This window comes from Artibeus jamaicensis, unplaced genomic scaffold (genome assembly GCF_021234435.1).
Source record: "Artibeus jamaicensis isolate MK-2021 breed Jamaican fruit bat unplaced genomic scaffold, CSHL_Jam_final contig_851, whole genome shotgun sequence".
Classification (NCBI taxonomy): Eukaryota; Metazoa; Chordata; class Mammalia; order Chiroptera; family Phyllostomidae; genus Artibeus; species Artibeus jamaicensis.
The window spans coordinates 5,947,095-5,972,163 of NW_026521986.1; the positions used below are offsets into that span (position 1 = coordinate 5,947,095).

The window sequence follows — 25,069 nt, forward strand, 5'->3', positions numbered from 1 at the left end:
GCTTCTGCTTCAGCTTCATCTCCCTGCCCCCAAAGCATGGTCGGATGGTTAGAGATAGCTGAGACCCCTCAGAGGGGGGCAACCTAAGCCTGACATAATCACTTGGGAGGCCATCATGGAACAACTTGGGGGGCTGCAACAGAAAGAGGGTGATGGACCCTCACCACCCCCCTAGTTTTGACAAAACTCAAGTCCCCATGTCCTCTGGGAGAAGCCCTTCCTGGCTCTAATCCACTTAAGCCTGAACACCTATGATGGGGAAGGTGGTGCAGCCCTGTGCTGGAAAGGGCAGGTTACCTGGGTGATCTGGCAAAGGGCAGAATTCCTAACAATCCTGTGAAGCCTGCTTTGCTAAGAATGCTTTTAGTTAAATGATAAAGCCCGGAGCAGAAAAAGAGTTTATGTGCCCAAAGTTCTGTAGCCTGTTAGCTAATAGACCCTGATCTAGAAGAAGCCCTAATGGTTCTTTGTATACTATCTACTGTTTACTGCCTGACAATGATTAATAAGTTGTACCTGAACTGCTGTGCAAAAAAAACGAGCCTGTCTAGGCGAGGGTCGGGGTGCTCTCCCCTTGAGGGAGTAGCTGGGCCATCCCTTTTCCTCGACAGGACTCGGTAGTCTGTGTGAATTTGTCTCATGTCTCATTCATGACACCGCAGGCACTGCAATGCAGTACACGCGTCATCTGAGAGATTCATTTTCAGTCTCTGTAGCAGCCCCTGAGGTGACCTGAGATGCTCAAAGAACTGGCTGTTTCTGTCTTCAATCCCCAACCCCAAGCCAGGACATTTGCCGTGATGGTGGTGGTTGGGGATGGGCCTCTGACACCAGTGGGTCCTGCCCAACCTGGTAAAGCGCTTCCTACTCCGTGCTCTGCTAAGACAGCAGCTCGCCAGGACCCTGCATGCCGCAGCGTTCAAAACCCTCACCCCTAGGCTCACCTACACAAAGCGACAAGCATGTACACTGCTCCCTCTGGCAAGAAAGCATAACTTCTGCAACCAGCTGAGGCTTTCTGAAAGCGCACAGAGTAAGAGGTAAAACACCAGTGTCCCCTAGAAGTCACTCATAGGGAAAGGCCACCGTGGAGAATCAGAGCCCTAGGCAAAGGGTGCTGAAATCTGTAGGAAACCCCCAACCCTCCCCACACCTCATCCTATGACATCCCCTGCTCTGCACTTTCCCAGGCAGCCTGCCACAAGTGTGCAAACAGAAGTACAAGAAATACTTGTTCACTAAATACCCCTCATGCCACATCATCAAATCACTCTGCCTGGGGACTGGAGGTAATCCTGGAAGCTGTAATTGTTGGGCCTGAGAACATATCATACTGGGAAAAGCTGGTTTTAAAATCTTGGGAGGCAAAAACAAAAAAATCCACCAACTCCTCCTACATTAATGGTTTAATAGCTGGCTCTGTACTCTTCTGTGAGACTGAGTCAGAGGTGAGTTATGCACACACACTCACCCTGCAAGCTGTATAAGGGGACTCATCTGAAGTCACCTCTATTTTGCAGAAGTTGCCACCTGAGTCTGAGAGTATGTCTCTAAATATTGAAATTAGAACCATTTCCTCATTAAAATACATGCCATTTTTAATGCAAATTCATTTTCCATAAGCCTGACAAATGCCATGACTACAGTAATAAGAACATACGTACCTCACAGAAAAGGTGAGTTTCCAAACCAGCTCTAAGAAGCTAGGTCTGCCTGCTTTCTCTCGCAGATGTGACAGCCAACCGTTTCGTTCAAGAGTTGGCAAGGTTAGAACACTTTACTTCACAGGCTATAGAAACTAAATACATTTCTAGAAAATAAATAACTATAGAGGCAATAAGGTACAGACTTCATAAATGATGCCCTAATAAAGTTCTACTTGAAACTGAGTTACACAGAACAGAGTGGGGAAGGACTTAAATCAATGAGCTCTGTATCACTTAACTTTTTAACTGCGATGGACAGTGGATGATGTGACAGAAATGGGACAGGATTGAAAGATTGGAATTCAAGACAGAGGGTATAAATTGAATGTTAAAACGCCGAAACAACATGTCAAACCAATCTACTACGGAAAATTCCTTTTGCACACCATTTGTCCATACACTAGTGCTAAATAAAAAAGTAGTGGAGCCCACAGGAGGAGACTTGATTTTAGGTGGTGAATGTACAATGCCATATACAGATGATGTGTTATGAACTGTACACTTGAAACCTATATAACCTTATTAATCAATGTTACCCCAATAAATTTGATAAAAGTATTTTTAAGTGGTAGTTCCATGTGGGCTACCTTATTATTCAATAACTACCACCCCTGTTTAGAAGAAAAATATTGTTTGATAGCAATGACACAGTGTTGAACGAGTGAGCTGCACTCTGGGGTACACTATTTTGTACCTACATAAATACCCACTGGCAGCACCCACGTGGCCACAGGCCTCAGTTTACCTCTGTGCGGGTGGCATGGAAAGGGGGTCTTAAGGCTTCATGCACAGAAGTGACTTAACTGTTGAACTCAGGTGAAACTTACCTGAGTACGAAAGGAAAGTGAACATTTAGAAGTGAAAAGTCTACTTTTGCTACTTTCATTGACTAATGTCAACGCAAATTTGGGACACTCACAGTTATATACATGATTCCACGGAACTCCAAAAACATCTGTAAGAGGGTCCAAGCCCAGAGCCTAACTTCCTCCGACTTTTTAATAACATTTAACATTAGACAGTTCTCTGTTGGTGCTATGGACACCAAATGTCTTAGCATGTATGGTTTTTTGAGTAATAGCAGCTCCCATTCTGTGGAAGACCTTCACCTGCCTTTGTGATTCCAGTGGTTACTGAGAGAACTACCTTGTTGGGAAGAAGCTAATGAGACAACCAGATTTTCCTCTCATCCTCAGTAGGTTTAAGTTTTCTTGCTGCAAAAGCCCCAACAAGAATAAAGGGAAGCAGAAATTACACTCTCGGTTTCCACAAATGGGTTAATTTAGTTGTATTTACTGCTTCTATGGCCATACTTGAAGGAACCGTGACAGGACAATCCACCAAAGGACAGTTGTTCGCAAGTAGTGTGAAAGTTACTTGTTCACTTTGTAGAAGAATTTCATAACTGAATTTCTTTATGGTGCATGGTCCCTGACTTTTTAAATAAGTAACATTTTGAATATTTTTGAATAAGCAACTCCTCCAAAAATATACTTATTACATATCTGTGATGCCTAGATACACATCTGTACATAACAGGTGCACTAAAAATCTTAGATTTAAAATCCTACACTTTACAGAGTTAATGTGTTTAAACATTATTAGTAAATGCAACAAAAATAACCACCATCAGCCACTTACTTGGAAGCGCCTGCTCAATGTCTGTGTTTGCAGTTCCCCCAAACTCCTCTTCTATAGTCAATAAACTAGATTTACATGTAGTAAAACATAATATTTTCAAATATTTTTAAAGAGTAATGTGCTTTTTAAAAGTAGTTTGTAAAAAAAAGACTTTTTTGTTTTCTCTTCTATTACCTAGCCAAAAGTACACCTAAAAGTTACCTTGGATTTGTGTTGATTCATAATAACTTCCACACATACTTACAGAAGTTTAAGAGCCCATACAAAGAGGAGAGTGAATTATAATAAAAACCAGGAATGAAACAGTCACTGAAAATAAACACTAAATGTGGCATCAATTTAAAAAACAAGACAAAAAGTAAAATAACTTAATCCCAAGTCTGCAAATGGATTGGTTCATCAAGGCATAGCATTTCTTCCTAGCACTGCCTTCTAGGAAAATTGAATGGGTATATTTGTGTGTGTGTGTGTGTGTGTGGGGATGAATATGGCTTTCACCTAGTGGAATGATGCAAATAAATCAATGAACAGGAGGGATGGCTTGATTGGCTGCTCAGCCTCTCAGCCTGCCTTGTGACAGATTCTGTGAGATGATAGCAGACTACACTTTTGAAGTGGGCAGAAGGTAGTATAGACTTGTTCTAAGACAAAAGGATAAAATACAAAAGAAAGTTAGTTTGCGGGACTTCCGCCAAGATGGAGGCATAGGTGGATGTGCCGTGCCTTCTCACACAACCAAGTTTAGAGACAACTAAATATTAGCAACAGAAAACACAGCCAGAACACGGAAAATTGAACTTTTCAGAAGTCCATTAACAACAAATTCTTCAGCCTGACCGGTAAGGGGCAAAACCAGCGGCTGGTGAAGCGGGGTTGCACAGGAAAACTCGGTCAGACGGACTCAGGCACGCGGATTCCAGGCGCCTGGAATCCAGGCGCAGGGTTGGACCTAGTGAACGACGGAGCGAGCGACCGCGGAGGAGACAGCGGGGGAGCGGGGCTGCGTGTTGACTGTGGTCGCGCATATGTGCGCGGGTGGACAGGCGAGGGAGTGGGCAATTGGACTGGGACCCAGCGGGTCCCCGCGGCAAGCAGCAGGGAGAGCGCTGCCATTTCCCTGCTCTGACCCCACCTCCACATACAGCGTCATAACCCAGCAACTCTGAGTGGCCCGGCCCAGGGGAACCACCTAAGGCGCTGCTCCTCACCCAGCTGTGAGAAACAGCAGAGGGGGTCGCCATTTCCCCGCTCTGACCACGCCCCCACATACAGCGTCACAACCCAGCGACCTGGGAGTCCAAGGCGCCGCTTCTCACACTTAAAGGGCCAGAACAGACCAAAAATGTCCCAAGATCTCAAAGCCCCAGAGCCCATAGATCTAAGCGATGAAGAAATAGCAAAACTCTCAGACGCACAGTTTAAAACACTGGTGATCAGGATCCTCACAGAACTGGTTGATTATAGCCACAAATTAGACAAATATATGAAGGCGAAACTAATTGAAATGAATGGAATTGCACAGGAAACCAATAGCGATGAAAAGGAAACTGGGACTCAAATCAATGGAGTGGACCAGAAGAAAGCAAATAATGGCCAAACAGAAAAGAGTCAAGAAGCAAGAATTCAAAGAAATGAGGAGAGGCTTAGGAACCTCCAGGACATCCATCTTTAAACACTCCAACATCCAAATTATAGGAGTACCAGAAGGGGGGAAGGAACAGCCACCAGTGGAAAACTTATTTGAACAAATAATAAAGGAGAATTTCCCCAATCTGGCAAAGGAAATAGACTTCCAGGAAATCCAGGAAGCTCAGAGAGTCCCAAAAAAGTTGGACCCAAGAAGGAACACACCAAGGCACATCATCATTACATTAGCCAAAATTAAAATGAAGGAGAGAATCCTAGAAGCAGCAAGAGCTAAGGGGACAGTCACCTACAAAGGAGTCCCCATCAGACTGTCAGCAGATTTCTCAAAAGAGACCTTACAGGCAAGAAGGGGCTGGAAAGAGGTATTCCAAGTCATGAAATCCAAAGACCTACAACCAAGATTGCTCTATCCAGCAAAACTTTCATTTAGAATGGAAGGACAGATAAAGTGCTTCTCAGATAAGATCAAATTCAAGGAGCTCATCATCACCAAGCCCTTATTATATGAAATGTTAAAGGGACTTATCTAAGAAAAAGAAGTTAAAGAAACATGAACAGTGAAAGGACAACAAACTCACAGTTATAACAACCACACCTAAAACAAAAGCAAACTAAAAGGACAGCTAGATCAGGAGTGGAAACATAGAAATGAAGAGCTCAAGGAGGGTTAGCAACAAGGGAGTGGGAGGAGGAGAAGGGGGGAGAAGGTACAGAAAATAAGTAGCATAGACAGTAGATAGAAAATAGATGGGGGGGGGCAAGAATAGCATGGGAAATATAGAATCTAAAGGCTTGACACATGGTCATAAACTAAAGGGGGGGTAATGGTGGGGATGGGGGGTAGGGTGGAGGGGAATGAAAAGGGGAATAGAACAACCGTAACAGCATAATCAATAAAAAAATTAAAAATTTTTTAAAAAAGCAAAAAAAAAAAACAAAGCAAAAGGAAAGTTAGTTTGCCTTTTAGCCTCCTCCTCTTTCCCCTTCCAGTTCTCTCTCCCACTGAGAGGCATGTACTGTTGCAGAAAAGAGTGCAGGTCTCACAGCCCCACCACCTACGACTCCGTAACTGTAGGGAAGTACCTAACCTCCCACTCCCACGTCTGAAGGACAGGGATAGCAGTGGTGCTTACCCAGAAAGGGCTGCTCTGGAGATGGGATGAATGAGCATGCACCGAATGCTAAAGATGGTGCCTGGCACACACAAGCCAATCCGTTAGCTGCTTTGATTGTTACTGGAGGGTCCTACCTGCCCAAGGCTTTCAGAACCTCCCTCTGAAAGCTTGCTCCTGCTTGAGCCCCACTCCCTAGTCCAGCTCTCCCCCAGGCTCTGTTCTGCACCAAAACACCTCCATTACCTAGAATAGTACTCTCCCATTGTTTTCATCCATGACAGGTAAAATGGTTGCTAATACCTTGGAGATATTCTTCACCTGCCTGACATGTGCAGGAGGGTTTTCTGATGATCTAAAGAGGTAACTCCAAGAGCTGGGGCAGCCACTTTTCATTCATAACCCTAGTTACCCTTCTACCTTGCACAGAGTGAAGTATGACTAAACATTCAACGCCAGAACTTTTTCAAAATAAGAAACATGGAAATCAATTTCTGTGGAGATTTTCAAACTGCTCAAATTTACACCAAAAAATTACCCCGCTTTCCCTACTAAAATGCGAGAGTGCTGTCTATTCCAGCTCTCCTTCCATGAACAGTTCACCTAAGTTCATTAAAAATCAGCTCCTTTTCTGTGCCATCTTTAAAAGGAAACTAAATGCAACCAAGTTACAGCATTTCCCAATTTCTATTAACTTTCATCGGTGTTAATGACCATTCCTTCCACTGCTATTGCCAAAAATGCTATATAGTACATGCAATTAAAAATGAGTTAAAGAACACTAAAATAAACCTGGCAGATTTGTAAGAATTTTATCACCTATCCAGATAGTTGGCAATGTAATTGCTCCTGACAGGTGGAAAGATCAGCAGGACAACTTAAAACTACAGTCAGAAAATGGAGTTTTTAATGCCAAAAAATCCAAGTTGATTTAGGTTCACTTGGTGGCCACGTACCCTGCAAAACACAGGCCCCATTATGGCTGCAACACTAGGAATGAGTCACAGAACACTGAATCCTTGTACCCACTCTCTCCTTTTTGGGTTCTTGACCCAGTGAAGGAGCTCGTGACATTGAAATTCTCTTAACTGCCCTTTCAGGTGTGAAATTTTAATTGCAGCACCCAGGGCTGTGTTCCCACTCACTCAACCATTCATTCAAGTCAAAGGAGAGACACAATGCATTTTTCTCACCTGTCCAGAATGAGGTTTGGAGCAAAGATGAGCTTGCCGGGGTGGTCAATGGAGCGCCACATCAGCCCTACCATTAGCACCTCCAGCCAGCAGCTCTCCAAGAGCCGCACTTGGTCATACAGGCTGAGCTCCACGAAGCCTGGGGAAAGCAAGAGGCTGTGAGACACACCGGCCCTCCTCCTCAGTTCCCTGTTTCTCTAGAAACAGAAGAGCAAGTTTTCAAAAGCTTTGAAAACACAAACAATAAGGGAATAATCCTATTTTAAAGAGGTGGTTATATGCTGACCTAAGGAAGAAAATTTTGAACTTATGGTACACAACTCAGTTTCCAGTCCTGGACCCCTACTAGGGGTAACTTATACTTCATTTAGAATTTATAAAGGACTGTTACCTGGGCATATACGGCTCCCCAGACAGATGCTAGTAAAGTATGGAAAGCTGGAACCAATCTTTGTGAGCTATATCCTAATAATTACCCTGCACTGCTGCCAGCCGGAGAGGCTATCTGTCTGACCCTGACCATGACTGGGGCTGGGAGAAGGAGGGGCGCCCAGAGAGAGCAGGGCCAGCCTCTGCAGAAAGTCAAAGCTTCAACTGAAAGGATTTTTCTGATTGCTTAAAATTTCCCATCCAATGTTAGAATCACCTTTCTCTATGTGGGAGCACTGACTCTAGGTTATTCTATTCTGAAGAGCCAATATAACAATTGAAGTAGGTCCCGACAGCCTGATAGCCTAACAGCATGCATTGGTCAAAGAACTGGAAAGTAAACAGGTAATTTCTAGGGAGGTGAGCACTTCAAAAGCAAATCAGAGATTTTTGGTGCTTTCTCCACAAGTCACGATAAAAGGAGGAAGCAGTGTAATAGAAATACAGTCACCAAATCCATGGTCTTGGTGTGTAATGGGCTCTGGTTAGAATTCCGGCTCAGCCTCTTCCTTGCTAGTTTCTTAATCCCCTTGTCTTTGTTTTCTTGTAGGCAAAATAGGGGTAAAAATGCCTGCCCCTGAGAACTTCCTACAGGCAGGATCTCTCGTCATCCCTGCTTTACAGATGAGGAAACTGGCACAGAGAGCAGACGTGGTTCACATCCTTGACAATTATAATGGAAACCTCCAGAAGAATTTAATGGAGTAATGAATGGAAAGATCGATAAATCCTTTCCAAAGCCACAATCTATGCTCAATTCAGGTTCCTAATATGTGTACATGTTCCAATTTTACCCACATTTATAGACAATAACCCCACCAAAATAGACCAAGCTTTTATACTTGTAGATGTTCAACAAGATCAAGACTAAGTGATACTTTCATTTTTTTTTTTGTTTGGACAAGAAATATATGAGATGGCATCAGGGGAGCAGGGAATAACAACTCCAGACCACACCTAAGTTTACTAAAAACTTTTCAAAATACCAGGTTTGAAAGGTCTGATGCAGCTTTAGAGTTTGGTTTTGTTACGGCACAAAGAAACTGCACATCTCTCCGCATTAATTAATTCCACCACTACTCTCCACGTGAGGTTCTGAAAAAATAGTGTTTGTAATACATATACTGCAAAAGCCAAAGGAAAAAGCATCAGTATTGTCTCCTATGGGCAAAAGCAGAGAAAGTAAAATAATATAATTCTGGCAAAGGCAAAGATGCTAGACTATCTAAACAGAAGCGGAAACCAGAAAATTGCCAGGAAGCTCAGAGCCAACAAATGATAGAAAGAGACACTATTACCCCAGGCCTGAGTCCCACAGCTCTTTACCCTCAACTGCTCTTCACCCAGCTTCTCCACACTCCCAGTCTTTCCAGTTCACTCACTGCAGATACTGTGCTCAGGCCATGGGAATTGTCCCTAGTGGCTTCGAACTTGGAGAGAGACCGCGTTTCTTAGATGACTGTAAAGATATGCAAGGATAAGCCCTTTCAGAGGGTGATGGGCTGCTGCCCATCTATGTTAGAATCCTAGATTCACTCTCACAGAAACGCCAATGCAAATAAAAATTAGATGGTAGTTTTAGCACAATGCAGTACTACAAGCACACATTACCAACTGGCTTGGGGAAATGATTGCATTACAGCATGGAAAATGCTGTTTCTGAATGATGAATGAATCATTAAACTTATTTTTAACCTGAGAGCATTTCAGGTTTACTGATGATTCATGTTATTTCAGTTGCTGATTTACTCTTTTTGTTCATATGTATTTGTTCATGTATATCCTATGAATTCTTTCTCTACTGGAAGAGTGGTTTATAAATCCCTACTTAGCATCTGACAAATCTTTTATTTTTGTATTAGTCATACTGCACCCACTCCACCTTCACCTGCCTACACCCCTCCTCTCAGGGTGAGGAGTCCTCGCCCAGGACACTGGTCACTGTGGAGCCCAGGTCCCTTCCTTTTAAAACATTTTCCAGGTCCCAGAGCCCTTGAATTTCCTGACCAAATGGCCCCAAGTCCATTTCCAAAGCCTGGCTGGGTCTCCTCCCTGGTCTACCCTCTCAGAACAGGCATGAGAGGTGACCAAAGGCTCATGTCCACAGATGGGTGGGCATGCAGTACAGGGTGTGCACAGGCCACGTGGGACGGGTCTGGGGGTGGGAACGCAGTTTTAGGAAAAGAACAGATGGGTCCCTGACATGTCCGGTAGAGACCTCAGTGGAGTCCAAACAGTCTAAATTGGAACCTGATCATCTAGACTGTGTGGAAGGTGGATATGTACAGACAGGAAGAAAGAACATATTTCATTTAAAGGTTACAAATCAAGCTGTCAAACTGTTAAATACAGAGACGTCTTTTGTGGACCACCACTTTGCACTCTTGCACTGTAAACATTTGAGGCAGGCCTTCCTACAAATACATGGGAAGCTAAGACGCAGAGAGCCCTACCTGGAATTTTCTTGGCCCAGCTGATCATGTGCACCAGTTCCTTGTCGGCCAGCTTGGTCAGGGACATCATCATGGAGGCCTCGGTGAACGGTGCGCTGGGGCGGTTCACCAGCACATTGGGCGGCTCTGCCTCGAGGAGTGTGAGGACCAGCTGCTCCGGGCTCAGGGCACTCAACAGCAGCTCCTTCACTCGGCTCACATGTCCACCATTTTTCTTGGCTTTGTTCAGACAGTGCAGCTGCTCTTTGGAACTTCTCTGCCTTTGTGCTATGCGGTACCCACATCTTTCTCTCCTGGAGCCTAAAGTGAAGAGCGGATGACAGTGCTTTCCCAGGCCCCTTCCTGAACCCAGCAGTAGAGTTCTCAGAGTAGTCAGCGTGAAAATGAAGAAATGTAAAACCTGGGTCTGTTCTCAGAATGCATCTTAGACCAGAAACCTGATTTTCTGAAGCCTGCAGGGTATGGACCAATTATTATTATACTCGTGACTGCGTTAGCAAAAATAAGTTACACAACATTTTAGGGACAACAGCCCGAATGATCTCAAGGTCTTCCTTTGGAGGTCATCTATGAATACCAAATCCATTTCCCTTTTAAAGGGTGCTGACATACTTCACTTTCTAAACCTTAAAAGTAGAAATTTTTTTCAGGCAGAAGATGGGGGAAAAGCTAGAAAATGAACATTGGTAATTCCAAACAGTTATCAAATAATACACTTTTATAATACATTCTTTTTTTTAAGATTTTGTTTATTTGTCTTTAGAGGGGAAGGGACAGAGAGAGGGAGAGAAATATCAATGTATGGTTGCCTCTCATGCATCCCCTGCTGGGAACTGGCCTGCAGCCCAGGTATGTGCCCTGACTGGGAATTGAACTGTGATCCTTTCATTCACAGGCCTAAGCTCAGTCCACTGAGCTATACCAGCCAGGGGTATAATACATTCTTAAAATGTTTGATTGCATGCATTTGTGTACATGTGTGTGCATACTCTTTTTACATACTCAAATAAGTCTTTCAAATAATCAATTGAAAAGATATGGAAAATATAGAAGAGCACAAATTTTGGCATAAATCCTTTGGTTTTTAATGCTTTTTTACTTTTTCCATATTTCATATGCAAAATGACATCATAGTGTATATACTATTTTATGAGCTTTTTATTATAAAATGTGCCATTTCATTATTTCAATTTAATAATCTGTATAGCATTCTGTTTTCTGAGTATAGCATCACTAATTTAAAGTGGCTCCAGTTGATGGAAATCTAGGTTGGTCATAATTTCTTTGTTAGTATAAATACTACAGTGAAAATGCATCTTTGTACATGTATCCAATTACTACTTCCTTCTAATAAATTCAAAGATGTCAAGTTGCTATAACAAAGCATACAAATATATATTTAAAATATTGATATATATTGACAGGTTATCATCCAAAAGTATTTTAAAATTTATAATCCAAATAATATTTTAAGGCTATGTATTTTTTCATAACACCACCACTGGTCATTAAAGATCATTTTTAATCTTTGCTAATCTGACTGCTGATTAAACAATCTAATTTCATTGTATTGTTTAATTACTAGCATAGTTGACAAATTTCTGTCTTTTCTTGTAAATCGCCTACTTGTTTCTCTTGTCCTCTTTCCCCCTAATGAGCTATAAAGGCATTTTATATAGTAACAAACAGCTTTTGTTGTATGCAACATTTGTCATGGTTTCTCTTGTCATCTGCAGTACATAGCCAAATGTATCTTTTTGTTTCCCATCAAAACTATACAAATACTCTCCTATATCTTCTTTAAGAACTTTATAATTAAAATCTATTTAAAATGTCATGCATGTTTTTCTCATGTCATATTGATATTTCATGTTATGTTTTTCCAAGTGCATGTGCAATTTTCCCAATAGTATTTATTGAATAAGCTTTCCCATTAAATTTTATAAAATGCCTTGTCATTTAAAAAATAATTGTGCCCTGGCCAGATGGGTCAGTTGGTTGGAGCATCATCTATGTATACCAAAAAGCTGTGAGTTCGAGTCCTGGTCAGGGAACATACCTAGGTTGGAGGTTCAGTCTCTAGCCAGGGCATATACAGAAGGCAAACAATCAATGTTTCTTTCTCACATCAGTCTTTTTCTCTCTCTGTCTTTCTTTCTCTCTGTCTCTCTCAAATCAATAAATATGTCCTCTGGTGTGAATTAAAAAATAATAGTTGTATATAAAAGTGTCTTCTTCTGGATTCTCTGTTTTATAGATCTATTTCTGTTTCTGTGTTGGTAAGGACATGTATAAAGGACACATGGACAAAGCCAAAGGTGGGTAGGATCAAAGGTGGGAAGTGGGGATGGCTGGGTTGGGGGGAGGGGGGAAAATGGAGACAACTATATTTGAACAATAATAAAGAAGTGTGGAAAAAAGGAAAATGTTTTGGTTACAGTAAGTTTATGAGCCAGAACACAATGAGATAATGGCTTTAAGATGGTGGGGGAGGGGAAATCCCTTCAATATAGAATAATATTCCAAGCTAAACCATTATTTAAGAGTGAGAATAAATTAAAGACATTTTCAGTTAAACAAAGAATAAGAAGCTAAATCACTCACAGCCCCTTTGAACTAATTACTATACTGCCTTGTTGTGAATGGAGAAAAATGACCAGAAGAAGTAATGTGATTCAAGAAACAATGGTTAGAAAATAAATTGGTAAGTATGAGACTGAATATAAAAAGTATTGAATGAATAAAATATTAATGACCAATTTTGGAGGTAGAGAAACAAGGTGGAACCAAAACCCTAGGCAATCACATAACATGTAAGATGAGAGGAGAATGATTTTAATTAGAACTTTCTAAGTTTCTTTATTTGAGCTGAGAGTTTTCTATTAGAGAACTGGCTTAAATTCTCAAATAATCAAGAATATATGAAATTTTGTCACTAAAAAAATTGAAAGAGAAAATATGACTTCTAAACTAGTAGAAGAGGATAAAGAAAACAAGAAAATGTGATCAACTCTAAAAAGGAAAAAAGTAGAAAATCATGATTAATTTTTTAAAAGCACAAAATAATATGACAGAAATGAACCCAAATATCAGTGATCACAATAAACATAAACAGACTAAGTTCCAGTGGTTAAAGACCAATGTAAAATTAAAATTAAGAAAGATGTGTTATCAGTCAGGATGTCATTAGCATGGGTACAAGTTTATATAAAATTCCCCTTAAAAATAATCTGAAAGTTCAAACCTGCAAAATGTCTAGATTCTATACTCCCATTATATTTGTTCACTAAATCCAATTGTCCACTTCAAAAAATATATTAATTAACAAGTATGAAAAAACTTAAATTATTTGCTCTCAACAAAATTTATCTGAATTTCCCTTTATCCTTGGCTAGTTGCAATACAAGGACTCTATCCACTCAGAGATATTCAAATCTAACTTATTACCAAAAGAATTAAAAGCCTAAACTATAATTCATTTTTATCAGTAATCACATAGAGTACTACAGATATCTTAAGATCGATTATTACCCCCATGGTGAAATGGAACAAAATGTAAGGTTTAAGAAAGTAACTTTCTGATCACCCCTTTCTTTTTTTGTAGAGCATATGAGGATAAGGAGTTTACAAAACAAGTTTACATACAAAATGAAAGGGTTTAAATCATACATTCAAATTTATTTGACTAATTTTCACTGATAAAGTGCTTATGTCCCAAGCCCTGTACTAAGTTATGGGGATTCTAGGATCAATAAAAAGAGGATCTTGACAAGGAACTCACATTGTTCTACCGAAGACAGTTGTCCTTGGTAGAACAATGACTGTCCTTGGTAGAACGACTGACACTGTAATCTAGGCAGAGTCACTCGATGTGCCTCTGAGCTTAATAAGAGTCTCTACCAAATGGGGGAGCTCCGCATTAGAAAGTGACCTTGACCATGACCACAATGGTAAATGATAATAATGGCAGTTATCACCTGCTGGAAGCTTGTGTGTGTCAGACCCCATTCATAGCACACAGATTATTTCACTCTGAGCACTGCTCTGGAAGACTGGTACTGTTGCCAGCTGTACTGTACAGAGGAGAAACCAGGAGCAAGGAATATCCAATAACTTGCCTAAGATAGAAAAGCTAAAAAATAGCAGAAGCACTATTTCATACCATCCCCCTATCAAATTTCTTTCATGCTCCCAACAAATTTCAAAATTTCATGTGCACCTGTATGCAGGTGAATTAAGAAACAGCATCTGAAAGATGCTGCATTGTCATCCCCACACAGGGAGATAGATCAAATCCATGGCTATTCAGATTGTTCTCCTGGCTATTTGCGTAAAATAAAAGCATTCTTATCTCAAGACTAAATTGTAAATCTTTTTAAAAAATATCCACTCACCTTAAAATACTGTAACTTAAACCATGAAACATTGATTTGCAATCTTTTGTCAGAGAGCAAGACTTTGCCTTCAAGCACCTCTGCGAATTAAATCACACTATTTTCCTGCATAAACTATACCCCTAATATATTTTTCTCTGAATTATCGGTTTCAGCTTCTTTAAAACAGAGCAAAAATTGAGGCACTCATAAAGCAATCTGAATTCAGAATCTTTCTAGTTTATAACCACCTGCATCTCACCCATACCTACCCGGCACAATCGCTACTACTCCTTTGTAGCTTTACTCAAAGCTTTCACGGAAACAACTGTGTTTTCCCACTCATACTTCATGTTTGCATACATTTTAGTTAGATTACATAACAATTCTGAAGAGTAGAAATAGGTTTGGGAAGAAGCCCACTGGTTACTGAAAAGGATATAACTGAAGGGGTGGGAGCAGAAACGTTCGAGTGTGGTAGAGGGTAACCAGTCCACACTGGGAGATCCCGGGCTTTGAGAGGATGTTTCCCACAGGAGGCTGGAAACATGGGTGGGACTGGGAAGCCAGAGAACTGTGCTCAAATTGAGAGAACTTCTGCTGTAATTCTGAACTAGGTGAGGGGTCTTGTCTATTGTCCATACAGAGAAAAGGAGGACAGAGAATGTTAAAGAGACAGCTACCAAGAGATTTTCAGAGAAAAAAGGGAGAGACTTTGTTTAAAATTTCAAAATGGTTATAAAGAGAGAAATTACAACTGACCACAGGCAAAATTTTGGCCAGCTGAAGAGTACAAAAAGTACAAGCAGAGCTATATAAAAATAAGCAGGTGTGTGCAGACAAGTGAATCGAAAGTCAGGCGAGTGGAGGGAGCAAGTTGTAGGCATCACTGTCAGTTATTATGCTGATGTGCTCATCTTCCTTTGCTTTATTTTCCTCTGCCTGTGTGTGCCTGAAGATACACCTATTTACTCTGGCATATGCACACACACACTGTCACAGAACAAGACTTACGCTCCGTGTGCTTTCCATAGTTCTCTCATGTTTCTGACTCCTATGTATTTCTTCCCACTTCTTGAAAGCTATTGGAGGGACAGGCATGAGTCTAGCTACGCCACCCACAGGACATGCCACTTTCTCATCACAGCTTTAACTGTGAACATTTACCAGACTTTCATCCTTAGACTTTCCAGGCCTCAGGCAGATGGTCGTCCAGCCCCGTGTGAGCACTCCGGTGGCCGAGTGCCCTAATTCACGTGGCAGCCTGCTCTGTTGTCACACCACTTGAACTGTGGAAAGTTATTCCCTGCACAGGCCCAAACCACCTCCTGTACCTTGCTCCCACTCTCTCCAGCTCTGTCTTCGGCAGATACAGGGAATGAGTCACTGCCCCCTAACGTGACAGCACGCAAATACTCAAAGATGACTGACAGATCCCAAAACTCCTCTCACCCAGAGTACAGGTCCCTGTAGCTTTCAGCATGTCCCACACGCAGTGAGAAGGGAAGGGGCACTCACCACACTTCACCATTCCGACTTCATGGCACTTCCGAAGTCGGCAGGCTTGGCAGCTTTTGCGCCGGTTCTTATCTATTGTGCACTGATTAGTAGCTGGACAAATGTAATCATTATGTCCTATAGCAAAGCAAAAAAAAGGAAGGTTATTGTTCCAATATCGTGGGTAAATATCTTCCTGGTCAACAACACGGATCATGCTACCGAGCTGAGAGATGTCGTCCTGATGACAGGCGCAGGTACGAGGCCAAAGTACGGCCTCATCCATGCCTTCTTAGCAAAAGAAACCTAGCAATATTTTTAATATCCTACTTTTTGACTAACAGGTTATTTCTCTACATTTACTTAGCATTCGCAAGAGATACATTTAGAAATACTCTCTGTTGGACATGGAAAGTGAGACACCTGGAATTGATTTGCTCCAAATCACAGAGCTCCTCAAATATCAGGTTGCCAAAACCAGCTGCTTATATTCTTTAACATATATCCCTCTTTGAGATTTAACATGATATTTTTATGGGAATTCATAGTCAAATAAAATCAGTGAACTAGTCCATAAGAGAATACGGAAATTAGCAAACTAAATGAGAACAAAAAGAACTGCTACTTAATAATGGCTTTAGATTAGATTATTATTCTCAATTCTTCAATCCCTCCCTTAGCCTTGTGGCCTTGCAGTGTACTGGAGTCGGCGGAGTATACTTCCCCACCAACTGATGGTGGGTTTGGCCATGGGACTTGCTTCTGCCAATGATGTCTTTGGAGGTGTGCTACTCCAATAGTTTGGCTTGGCCTCAGACAGCCACTGACTCAGAGAGAATATGGAGCCACATAGAGCAGATGTGAACTCAACCCTCAGTTTAGAGCCAAGCTTTGTGAAGGAGAGTCCACCTAACTCACTCATAAACCTACATCTAAGAAAAATAACGCTTGTTGGAGCCAGATAATAGCTATATAGCAATCTCTAACTAAAGACAATGATACTTCTTTTAATTCTTTTAAATAAGTAAGAGATAAGAAAATTTCCATTTCAGAAATTGTTTCAGATGCTACATGAAGGGTGGATTAGATCTACTACTAGTATAGATGGATATAATTTACTACTATAATTATCATACATTTAAATAATATGATAAATGTAGAATAAAAAACTGTGTGTGTAAGAGCAAAAATAAGCAAATGCCGTGATTTATGTTTTGTAATATTTGATTATATAGGTTCTATCATCTGTTACCTTTTGATAAGAAAATTAAGTTTGGAAGAGCAGAGGCCCTTGTCCACCTAGTTATGAAGATCTTAGGAGAGGTGGGTTTAAAGGAGATGAGGATTAGAGGAGATGTACAAGGAAGAATGGAGGAAATGACTGACATCTGAATACAGAAGAGTTAGAAAAAGACTAAAATATCTTGAATTTATATGATGTTGATAATTAACCACATATTTTCATATAACCAACCTCATTCATTTTTGGAACAACTCTGTATCTCCATTTCACAGAACAGAAGGCAGGCTGGAGGTAAAAATCAATGAACTACTAAGTGGAGGGTCCAGGATGAATGGGTGGTCACCTATTCAGGCTGAATTTTAGGAGATCCAACAGGAAGGTGACCCTTTATCTAACAATACTCTATCCCTACCCCTCTAGCCCCACCCTGGATTCTACCAGTGTCTCCGCTTGAGGTAAAATGTTCTCCTAATCCGGAGTTATCAGTGGGGTGAGTTAGCTTAGTAAATCTCTTTGCCATTTGTACACTGTAAATTCCTTTAAGGTTGCTTTTCTTAACTGGTTAAGAACAAGGCACTGAGGCTTTGATAGAAAGGGGAAGGGAGGGCTGTGTGAAGGGAACACAGGATGTTGCCTGAGAGGAGGGCTGTCCAGGGAGGAGTTACCGAGCAGAGAGACAGAGGAGAGCCAAGGAAGCAAGAAAGAGACTCCAGCCGCTCTTCTGGGTATCTATCTGAAAAATTTGAAAACATTTATTTGTCAAGATGTATGTATCCCTATGTCTGCTGCGTCATTATTCACAGTAGCCAAGACGGGGAAACAACCTCAGTGTCCTTCGATGGATGACTGGATAAAGACAATGCAGCACATACATGCAACGGAATACTACTCTGCCGTAAGAAAGGATCAAATACCGCCATTTGCAACAACATGTCGAAGCTTGAGAATATCATGCTAAGCAAAATAAGTGAGAGAGAGAGAACAAAACCCACATGGCTTCACTCATATTAGAATAGAAAACTGAAAGCCGCCAATGAAAAACAAAGCAAACAAACTCACAGACACAGACAGCAGTATGGTCGCTGCTGGAGGGGAAGATGGGGGGGGGGAGGATAAAGAGGGTAAAGGGGGCCAAATACATAGTGACAGAAAGAGACTAACTTCAGGTGGCGAGCCCACAATGCAATATACAGATGCTGTATCACAGAATTCGACACTTGAAACTTAATGTATTAACCAATGCCACCCCAATTAATTTAATTCAATCTAAAAAGAGAAAATGACTTCAGCAAATTTGGGCTGGCAAGGGAAGAATAGCATGGCAAGGAGAAGTGTGATAATGGGCTGACTGACCTTGCAACCAGGTGTGCACAATTTGAAAATGATTAATAGGTGATCTAAAAAAGCAACTCATTCCAGCAAAATTCGTAGAAGGGTAAAGAGAGAGAGAGTCTAAACCCAGACAAGAAAACAAAAAGGACCGTGAATGGAGGCTCCCTTAGTTGGGGGCAAGACTTGCCTCTAGATCAATTCTCAAAGCCCACTGGAGTTGAATTCCTGATTTCTGACCATTTCATAAGATGTATTCATTCTCTCTTCCTCGGGAGCCAGCCCACCATCATGATGGTTATGCATGCCAGATTTTAAACATAAGTCAAAGGAAGAAACGATCTTTGCCATTCCTAGCAAGCACACATTTTTTTCCCCAAGCTTTATCGTAACAAGGGCTGTAACTAGACATCTTCTCCCAAGAAGACAGTGGTAATGGTAGGTCAAGACCCACTTGGGTTCTGGGGTTCTGGGGTTCTGATTCACAACTTATAAAGTCCTCTACACTTGACACAATCCAACCCACACCCAAACACACATGATCCTCTCAACTGCTCATCAAGTACTTTGTGTATCAAAAAGGCCAGTGGTGAGATTTTTGCCAGGTCATCAGGAAAACTATTTAAAAGCAAAAGTGGAAAAGTAAAGAAACGCTAACAATACTCTTTTACCTTGAATGCTTCTTTTAAAAAAGGCCTTACATCCTTCACATGACCAGACTCCATAGTGATATCCTGAGGCATAGTCACTGCAGACGGCACAGACATGGGCATCTCTCTTCGAACCCGGACTGGTAACAGGGCTGACAGATCTGCTCTCGCTAACCTTCCTTTTCAGTGTCTCTCTGGAGGCAAAGAAAACATTCATTGTTTAAAGCATTAAGGGGAAAAGAAGGACTTTGCAGGAAAAAAGACAACCTAGCATGAACTTTGCCTCATTTATCTCTTTGCCCTCCAGGGTTCATGACAAATATATTCCAGGAAGAATGATCAAGCAAAACCTTTGTTACTGGTATCAGATCTATGAAGAGTTACATTCATTTTTGGGAATGACTAGTGTTTGAAAGTGGTGGGGTGAGTTTATGCCCCTCCATTCAGTGCTGATGAGCACTAGTAACTACAAATGGTCAGTTGTAGCCGTCAGGGTGCATGTCTCTAAGTGTAATAAGTGACCAGCTTCAGTTTTCCCCATAGTTCTGGACCACAAGCAGGTATGCTGTGGACTTCCACTGTGACTAGAGCTCATCAACCCTGCATGGCAGGGCCTAAACTCACCTAACTTTTTCCAAGTATCAGCCATTCCCATCAGTATCACTAAACAGCCCTTCCGAGTTTCCATTTCAATGGGGGAGACAAAAATCTTTCATTCTGCAATTTAAGATAAAAGCCTAGAATAAAAATAATTTTAAGAGAAGAAACAAAAGAAGAATATGAACTGTGTTATATTAAGGTAAATAGGAGACTGTGGTTTGGAGAGGAGGGAAGGGAAGAGATGGGGAGGGGGGGTGGGGAAGGGAAGGAAGACAAAAAGGGAGAGAGAAAGGGAAAGAGAAAAGAAGAGGGGAGAGAGTGAACACGTGTCTGTTCTTATAGAAGGCTATGAAAGCAGCAGGCACTCCCTGCTGGGTGGAGGACCATGGACTTTCACAGAAGAAGGCGAGCCCATCAAAGTAGCACTGGCCAGCACCAAAAACACTCCTGGTTAGTCCCTGACTTTGCTAGGCTGTGTTTGTTTTGGAAAGGAAACAGTAGAGGTATGATTGATTTATAAATGAACATAATTTTACTGTAGATTACGTTACTCAAATATTAGTAGACCTCTGATTAGAATGCATGCTCAGAAACAAAATATTTCTTCTGTTAAACACTGAAGGACTTCCAGTGAAGATGATGGCGTAGGTAAACATGGCTTGCTAACTCACAGAACCACATCAAAATTACAACAACATTATAGAACAACCATTACTCAAAACCAAAAAAAATAGAGTTTAATGGAAGTCTGAAAACAATGGAATTAAAGAAACAACATCCATCCAGTCTGGTAGAAGCAGAACAGGCTGGTCCCACATCCACGTGTGGTGGATAAAAATTCAGGAGGGATATCTTGGAAGTGAGGAGTCCCAGCCCACACCAGGCCCCCCAGACCAGGATTATAAGTCCCCATAATTTCTGGCTGCAAAAACCAGCAGGGATTGAGTCAGTGGAAGAAACTTCTGGAGTCCCAAGAAGTTCCTCTTAAAGGACCCACACGTGAACTTACTTAGACTCACTCCTTCTGAGACCCAGCACCAAGGTAGCAGCTTGAAAGGCACCTGTGGAATACAGGGAGGAACTGAAGTGTCTGGCATTAAGCGAGAGCTGGGGGGCAGCTTTCTTCCAGACAGAAAGGTGAGCAGAGCCACAGAGCCAGCAGAGTCCTATATCTGGGACTCCATAAACCAGGCTAACACTGTTTGCCCCACCCTGGAGATCCCCTGGGATTCAATCCCACCCAACTTACAGCCTCCAGCCCCCATACTTCTTGCTAAGTGGCCCCAGGCATGGCATTAGCAGCGACCAGTCTAGATTCCCAGCTTGGCTTTGTCTGGGATTCTCCAAGCCCAGCCAAGTAGCAGCCATCTTAGATTGCTCTATAGCTCAGACAGGGTGGCCCAAGGCAAAACACAGGTTGGGGATGACCTTGGCCTGCACCACTCAAAATCTAAGGGCCAATGCACCCAGTGGACAGCTACAGACCATGTCGGGGCACCACCACCCTACCCCTGCACAGCTGATCCTCCACAGAGAGTGGAGGTTGGTGGTTGGTGGTCATAGGAAGTCTTTGTAGATGACTGGCTTGGGTAAATCCCTCCCATTGACCTGCCAAAAATAACCAAGGCTCAACCACAAGAGGGGGGTATACTCAGCCCATGGTAAGAGCACACCTCAAGTACCCAGCTTGGATGATAGGGAAGGCTGTGCCACTGGACTGTACAGGACACCTATTACATTATGCCACACTACCAAGACATGGAATCAAAGCAGCTCTACCTGATACACAGAAACAAACACAGGGAGGCTGCCAAATTGAAGAAACAGAGAAACATGGCCCAAATGAAAGAACAGATCAAAACTCCAGAAAAAGAACTAGACAAAATGGAAGTAAACAATCTATCAGATGCAGAGTTCAAAAACACTGGTTATAAGGATGCTCAGGGAACTTAGTGAGAACCTCAACAGCATAAAAAAGAACCAGTTATAAATGAAGGATACACTAATTGAAATAAACAGAGAAACAACAGTAGAGTGGATGAAGTCGAGAATCAAATCCATGATTTGGAACATAAGGAAGCGAAAAAACAGCCAATTGGAACAACAAGAAGAAAAGAGAATAAAAAAATGAGGATAGTGTAAGCAGCCTGTGGGATAACTTTAAGCAATCCAGCATTTGTTTCATAAGGGTGCCAGAAGGAGAAGAGCAAGAGGAAGAAATTAGAAATCTCTCTGAAAAAATAATGAAAGAAAACTCCCTAATTTGATAAAGGAAATAGACACGCAAGTCCAGGAAGCACAGAGTCCCACATAAGATGGATGCGAAGAGGCCCACTCCAAACACGTCATAATTAAAATGTCAAAAGTTTGAAGATAAAGAGAAAATCTTAAAAGTAGCAGGGGAAAAGCAAACAATTACCTACAAAGGAGTTCCCATAAGACTGTCCGTGGATTTCTCAAAAAAAACTTTGCAGGCTAGAGGGGACTGGCAAGAAATATTCAAAGTCATGAAAAGCAGGGGACTACACCAAGATTGCTCCACCCAGCAAAGCTATCATTTAGAATCAAAGGGCAGATAGAAAGCTTCCCAGATAAGAAAAAAACTAAAGGAGTTCATCATCACCAAACCATTATTACATGAAATATTAAAAGGACTTCTCTAAGAAGATCAAAACTATGAACAATAAAATGGCAATAAACACATACCTGTCAACATTTGAACCTAAAAAACAAACTAAGAAAACAAGAACACAAATATATTGCATCATGGATACAGAGAGGATTTTGATGGTTGCCAGATGGGTGGGAAGTATAGGGAATGGGTGAAGAGATAAGAGGATCGAGAGGTATGAATAGGTAGTTACAGAATAGCCATGGGGATGTAAAGTACAGAATAGGAAATGGAGTAGCCAAAGAACTTACACGCACCGTGGACATGAACAATGGTGTGGGGATTGCCAGAGGGAGTAGAGACTGCTGGGTGGAGGGGGGCAAAGAAGGAAAAATCGGGACTATAATAACATAATAAATAAAACATAATTTTTTTAACAATGAAAAAAATGGTACTTTTAAGCAATTATTTACAAATTTATGTCCTCTTTTATTTTGTGACAAGATGTTTTTTAAAAAAGAAAAATACTGGCTTTCTCAAAGCTTTATAACAGCATTTAAAAGTAATGAATTTCAATATCCAATATGTCATAACTTAGACTTTGGTTGTTGTAGAAGTTTTTCTCTCTCTCATGCCCCCTTTCCCTCCAGACTGCCTATTCCCTCCATAGCCATAATTATCATTAAAAATATTACAAATTGCCCTGACCAGTGTGGCTTAGTTGGTTGGGCATCATCCCACAAAGTGAAAGGTTGCTGGCTGGATTCCTGGTCAGGGCACGTGCCTCAGTTGTGGGTTCTGTCCCTGGTTGGGGCTCACAAGAGGCAACTAGCCAATCTTTCTCATATCAATGTCTCTCTCCTCCTCTTTCTCCCTCACTTCCTTTCTCTCTAAAAATAAATATACTCTTTAAAATACACATATTAAAAATATTACAAATTACATAGAACTATCATGTTACCTTGCATTTATAGAATACATTTTTTTTAACTTCTAGAATTTTCAACTAAATTCTACATTTAAATAGATTCCCATTGATTTCTATAAAATATTATTTTAGTTCATTCTTAAAAAGTTTGTACCAATTCTTGTCTGTCTTTTCAGGCTTCACATGTCTAGTATTTTCATTTAAGTTGTAATACCACCACAGTTATTTTATCCTGCACACAGTTTGTCATGAACACTAAAGTGTGATTTCACTTACAAAATAAGGGTCAAAACTGAAAGTAAAAATTTATTTTTCAAACTTATTGTTAAAGATGGCAGTCCTAACAGTGAGTCCTCTCCACAGCACAGATGCCTGAGCGTGACTTCTAGTGAGAATGCCAATAGCAGAAGAGGTATTAGAGAATACCGTATTTTAAGTGCTCTAAGTATTCTATCTGACTAATCAAAAGCTTGTATAACACTTATCTTTCATTTCACTAAATCACAAAGTGATCTGAATAATGTCCATGAATGACAATGACGACTACATTTACCTGTTTACAGGTAAGGTGTGTTCTAGTGACCTTGCTTCACACCAAGGACTCTTTTGAGCTTCTGCATACAGAAGTGAAGACTGGCAGTGAATCGCTAAAGGAGAGAGGTGTCCAGAAGTTGGCCACAACACATGTGGGCTTGTGGTCTGTCGACCAGGTCCACCTTCTGAGTTGCTGACACTGCTGGGGATACTGTAATTCATCACAGCAGGGCTATAGAATGCCATGGCTGAATATTCACGGTGGCTCTCTACGTAGGAAGAAGGTATATATATGGGGCCATGCTCCAGAGGAAGGATGGGCTGACCGCAGTTGTAGGAGGCAGGAGAGTTAAGGCTAGACGGTGAGTTTTTTATATCCATGTCTTGAATAGGCAACATCTGAGAAAACTCCTTGCGAGAAGAGCCACAAAGGGACTCTATGATGTTTTCGGTCCCGTGGGCAGGTGTAATGGCTGGAAAGAGTAACAAGAGGCATTTCTAAGTTAGGTGGAGACACAGACATAACTATAAAAAAATGTTTAAGCATTACTATTAAACACACACATTGGTATGAGCTTAGAAATACATTCTGAAAGATATGCATGAAAATATTAACCTCAGAGGGACGGGAATATGAGGCATGAAATTCTCATTTTCTACTTCATTCACTTCTTCATTGCTTTTGTTGCCATTGTTAATGACAATATTTTACCCAAGTACTTTATTATAAAATGTTTTTTAAAATTAAAATACATAGGCTTATATGAAAAATGACTGCTTTTTTAAAACCTAGAACTAGATATAAGGTTGTTATAGAAAAATAATCCAGAATAAACTGGAAAATCCTGAAAGAGCAGATCAATGAGCTAGGCCAGCATTAACAGATATTCAATACACTGTGAGTAGCTGATAATAAAGAACAAGGAATCGACAGACCAATGTAACTGTGTCAGTTGTCAATTTACTGATGCTCAGCTTCTAATGCACCCTTCAATATATGCTCTTACAGGGGCGTCCAACCGTTTGGCATCTCTGCGCCACACTGGAATAAGAATTGTTGTCTTGGGCCACACATTAAATACATTGTGACACATAATCACAAAAGAATCTCATAGTGTCTTAA

General features: G+C 41.2%; 1 protein-coding gene across 2 annotated transcripts in view; it reads right to left on the bottom strand.

The window, feature by feature from the left end:
• ESR2 (estrogen receptor 2) overlaps positions 1 to 24,345 on the bottom strand; it is a 40,155-nt gene extending 15,810 nt beyond the window's left edge. The window contains exons 1-5 of one of the 2 annotated variants that reach the window (XM_037159855.2): positions 23,966 to 24,345; positions 19,295 to 19,467; positions 16,073 to 16,189; positions 10,182 to 10,481; positions 7,300 to 7,438 (exon numbers count right to left, since the gene is read on the bottom strand). In XM_037159855.2, the coding sequence (XP_037015750.2) occupies positions 7,300 to 7,438; positions 10,182 to 10,481; positions 16,073 to 16,189; positions 19,295 to 19,467; positions 23,966 to 24,345 (1,109 nt within the window). The remainder of the gene's footprint in view (positions 1 to 7,299; positions 7,439 to 10,181; positions 10,482 to 16,072; positions 16,190 to 19,294; positions 19,468 to 23,965) is intronic. The other variant, XM_053673346.1, reaches the window with a different exon arrangement.
• Positions 24,346 to 25,069: the final 724 nt, after the last annotated feature.